Source organism: Phaeoacremonium minimum (assembly GCF_000392275.1).
Source record: "Phaeoacremonium minimum UCRPA7 unplaced genomic scaffold PA7_03_scaffold_35, whole genome shotgun sequence".
NCBI classification, from domain to species: Eukaryota; Fungi; Ascomycota; class Sordariomycetes; order Togniniales; family Togniniaceae; genus Phaeoacremonium; species Phaeoacremonium minimum.
The window spans coordinates 24,847-28,299 of NW_006920942.1; the positions used below are offsets into that span (position 1 = coordinate 24,847).

Below are 3,453 nucleotides of genomic sequence, written 5' to 3' on the forward strand. Positions count from 1 at the left end.
GTCATTTGCATGTTGGCAATTTGGAGACAACTTAGTGCATTGAATCAAGTCACCGACGCGTTGGTTCAAGCAGGACAGGTAGTAGCGTTTAAAAGTTGAATTAGGTGACGTTCGATGAGCACTAAAACGCTAAAATTGCTTAATACACTTCTCAATTAACTCTGTCCCTAACACATCTCACTCAACCATCACTTCTCAACCCCTGACACCGCTTTACATTTGAACGTCTAGACGTTTAAACAGCTGAGGCATTGTGCTCAACATTCTCGACAATGCCCTTGTCTAACTTACCTCCGTGAGACATCTCTGCGGCGAATGTAGTATGGGGACGCCATTTCGCGGATGTTCGCGGAGTTGTTTCCTCCATCATCTTGTCCACTTGCTCCAGAGTGAGGCCCTTTGTCTCGGGGACGAGGAAGTATGAGTACACAAACGCACATGTACACAATCCTCCCCAAACGAAAAATACGCTCGATTTCAGGTTTCCACGTTTAGTTCCAACCATGTAGGTGCAGACTCTAGTTGATTGATCAATGTGTAAAGAAGGGGCTGTTGCGGAGCTAGTAAGCAAGTGTCCCAGCTCGTGCCTCAATCACGCATTCCTTTTCAGCCTCGGAAGTGCTATAGCTGTGAATGTTCGATCTGGTTCGCATGATACGCGCGGTGAAAGTTGCCAGTCTGGTTTAGAAGTCAATGTGTGCATGGCGTAGTACGCAGCTGAATGTCTAAAATAGATAGAGTGAGAGTCATTTTACACTGGCTGGGCAGGTCACTGGGCTCGTAAATGTCGAGAACTAGGCTATAGATATACCGATAACATGCCCTTCTGTACCGCTTTGAGTCGAGTAAGAGTCTCTCCACAGCACCTACTCCACAGCATCGTGTCTGTGTCATAAATCATCAGATTCTAGCTCTTCTGTCATCGATACAACCGAAAGGCTTCCAAGTCTCTCAAGTTTTCAACGTGTTAGTCATTGAAACAAGACGGCCACCATGACCGTCGAGGCTCTGCCGGATCCGGATCTAATCAAATCGACAACTGTTCTTTGCATTCGCGAACCAAAGCTGTTTGCCACGCACTCCTGGCTCTATTTGATCACACGGTGATGATCAGGGAGGCATGAAATCAAGCGTCATTCAATTAATTGTAGTATGCGACCTCTACAGTTGCCGATATACTGACTCATTCATCCCCTAATTAAACTCTCCGGACTTAGCTGGGCTTGCCAATCATCTCTCCCATCACTCTACAAACCTCTGTCGTGTTCGGACATGCCCTTAGACCGCCGAGGAGCGGTGTTCAACACTGTCCACCACGGCCTTGTCGAGCTTGCCACCGTGCGCCATTTCAGACGCGAAAGTGGTATGTGGCCTCCACTTGGCAGAGGTCCTCGGGGTCGTCTCCTCCATCATCTTATCAACTTGTTCCAAAGTCAACCCCTTCGTTTCCGGTACCAAAAAGTACGAGTAGACGAAGGCACAAGTGCACAATCCGCCCCATACGAAGAATACGCTCGATTTCATATTTCCGCGATTTGTTCCCACCATGTAGGGCGTGATGACGGCGATCACGGTATTCCAAGCCCTTGTAAACGATTAGAATTACGTTGTTTTGATCGTAAAAGGATCGTGGGAGTTGTGGTTTTGCAAAAAAGGGAAAAGGGGTGAAAAGTGGGGAACGGGGAAAAGGGGTCAAGGGGAGGAGACGGCAACTCACCAGTTCGAAGCTGTCGACAAACCGACACCACGGGAACGAATAGGCAGCGGGAAAATCTCGCCAATCACAATCCAGGCACCGGGACCCCAGGTAGAGGCGAAAAAGAAAATGAAAATCGCAATGAAAGCGATCTGTGCATTAACGGCAGGGATGTTGTCGGCCAGGGAAAGGTCAGCATCATTGGGATCTGGGTGAGTATGATTGAAACCGATAGTAACACCGATAATAGCAACCAAGAACTGGCAGATCAACATGCCAAAGGCGCCATAGATGAGGATAGTGCGGCGACCGAAGCGCTCGACGGTCCAGAAAGAAAGCGGTGTGGAGCACACATTGACCAGTGTGAAGATGAGAGAGATCAAGAACTCATTTGAAATGGCACCAGTGGACTTCAGGAATGGCGTGGAGTAGTAGAAAATGAAGTTGACTCCAGTCCATTGTTGCATCATCTGCAGGGAAGTACCGAGGATAGTACGACGTAGGTTGGATTTGGATGACCAGAGACCACCCTTGAAGCAGTTGGCCCAAGAGCCGAACCAGGTAGTTGAGGGAATGAGCTGTCGCTCGTACTCTTCGTTGGCAACAATCTCGGCAAGTTCGACCTGAATATACTCGGACTCCTTAGGCTGGCCACGGAGACGAGATAGCGAGGCGGTGGCAGCAGCAAGGTTACCACGCTTAACGAAGTAGCGAGGAGAGTCGGGCAGGAGGAAGAGACCACCGCCAAGAATCAGAGCCCATGGGAACTGAATGGCGATCGGAATACGGTAGGCACCAGTATCCTTGCGGTTCTTGGTGGCGTAGACAACAATGGAGGCAAGCATGATACCAATGGTAATGCAGAATTGGTAGCCAGCAACCAGTGAACCACGGACCTTTCGAGGGCACTATTCTGCGTGTTAGTCTTGAACATCAGAATATATCAGGGAGGTTGATGCTTACAATCTCAGACATGTACAGGATGACTACGGCAGACTCAAAACCGACACCAACACCGGCAATGAGACGACCAGCAACGATAGCACCCAAAGAGGAGCCCTCGCCAGTAATCATCTGAATGATGCAACCAATCAGGTAGATAAAGCAGCCAATGATGACAGTCCACTTGCGGCCGATGAAGTCGGCCACATCGCCAGCAATGATAGCACCAAAGAATGTACCGCAAGACAGGATAGAGACGATGAGGGAGGTGTGGCTCTCAGAGACTTCTGTGGCACCGACGTGCTCGACAGCGTCGATGAAGATTTGAGAACCAAGAACACCATTGATGTAACCAGAATCGTAGCCGAAGAAGATACCGCCGAAGGAGGCGAAGGCACAGATGAGGTAGGCCTTCCAGGTGACGGGAGCCTCGATACGCTCAACATCTTCGGTTGTTTGCAGGCCGTTGGCGATGACGCCGTCGACCGTCTTCTCGTGAGTGTCAGCCATGTTGTCGACGAGGTTCTTCGTTTTTCCAAGAAGAGGAGAGACGAAGACTATTAGTGGTGAAGATCGACAGAGGAGAGAAGAAATCGTAGGGCATGGGGAGGGAGGACGCACGACCTTTTATCAGCCGTGCGCGCCCTCATCCCCAGTCGTGTCTCTCCACTGGCTGTGCGGTACCCTTGCTGGTCGTTCCCTCGTCCCTTACCCCGTGCAACAGTTGGACGGGGCCATTGTTACATTGGGTGATTGGGAAATTGCTCTGTGGTAATCTCCTGGCGAGGTACCTCTGTATTTCCACGCGGGTACAG

At 50.1% G+C, this 3,453-nt stretch overlaps 1 protein-coding gene across 1 annotated transcript; it reads right to left on the minus strand.

The window, feature by feature from the left end:
• Positions 1-1,278: 1,278 nt before the first annotated feature.
• UCRPA7_451 (putative high-affinity glucose transporter snf3 protein) lies at positions 1,279-3,148 on the minus strand (the record flags this gene model as incomplete). The annotated part of the gene is made up of 3 exons (XM_007913048.1): positions 1,279-1,585; positions 1,718-2,604; positions 2,660-3,148. 3 exons carry the CDS (start codon positions 3,146-3,148, stop codon positions 1,279-1,281), a joined length of 1,683 nt encoding a protein of 560 aa, XP_007911239.1.
• Positions 3,149-3,453: the final 305 nt, after the last annotated feature.